Source organism: Nestor notabilis, unplaced genomic scaffold (assembly GCF_000696875.1).
Source record: "Nestor notabilis isolate BGI_N333 unplaced genomic scaffold, ASM69687v1 scaffold18481, whole genome shotgun sequence".
Classification (NCBI taxonomy): domain Eukaryota; kingdom Metazoa; phylum Chordata; class Aves; order Psittaciformes; family Psittacidae; genus Nestor; species Nestor notabilis.
In genome coordinates this window covers 1-520 of record NW_009916249.1, presented here as the reverse complement: position 1 = coordinate 520, position 520 = coordinate 1, and the positions used below count along the sequence as shown (strand labels likewise).

Sequence of the window (520 nt, the reverse complement as noted above, 5' to 3'; positions counted from 1 at the left end):
CCCCCCCCGCCCCCCCGTCCCCCCGCCCCCCCCCAGCCTCTTGCTGCTGTCACCCTTCCGCAGCCTCTCGGGTGCTGAGCCCTCTATGAGCTCCAGGCGGGCCATGGAGCAGGAGCTTTCCCGGTACAAGACACTCCAGAACTTCCTCCATTTCTGCCAGGGGAGCAGCAGACGGGTTAAGGTTAAGGGGGTTTTATTTGTGTCTTCAAGGAAATTAAGGCAAAGTTGGACACAAGGCTTGGAGCAACCTGCTCTAGTGGAAGGCATCCCTGCCCATGGCTGGGGGTTGGAACTAGATGATCATTAAGGTCCCTTCCAACCCAAACCATTCCCCAATTCTATTATTATCCCAGATGCCTCTGTGCCAGCTCTATGTGCTTTTACTCAAAACAATCCCATCAGCACGAGCCTGTGGCCGGACCTTGGTGCAAACCCCTGCATGGTCCACGCAGGGTCCTGCACCCTCACCCTGTCTGGTTGGCCAGGATGTGGCAGAGGTAACGTGGGCAGTGTGGGGAAG

General features: G+C 57.7%; 1 protein-coding gene across 1 annotated transcript in view; it reads right to left on the bottom strand.

Moving 5' to 3' along the window:
* The window catches only part of LOC104413493 (docking protein 2-like), a gene marked incomplete at both ends in the record, with an annotated part of 1,238 nt that extends 1,085 nt beyond the window's left edge, over positions 1-153 (bottom strand). The window contains one exon of the mRNA XM_010024496.1: positions 38-153. Within this exon, the coding sequence (XP_010022798.1) occupies positions 38-153 (116 nt within the window). The remainder of the gene's footprint in view (positions 1-37) is intronic.
* Positions 154-520: the final 367 nt, after the last annotated feature.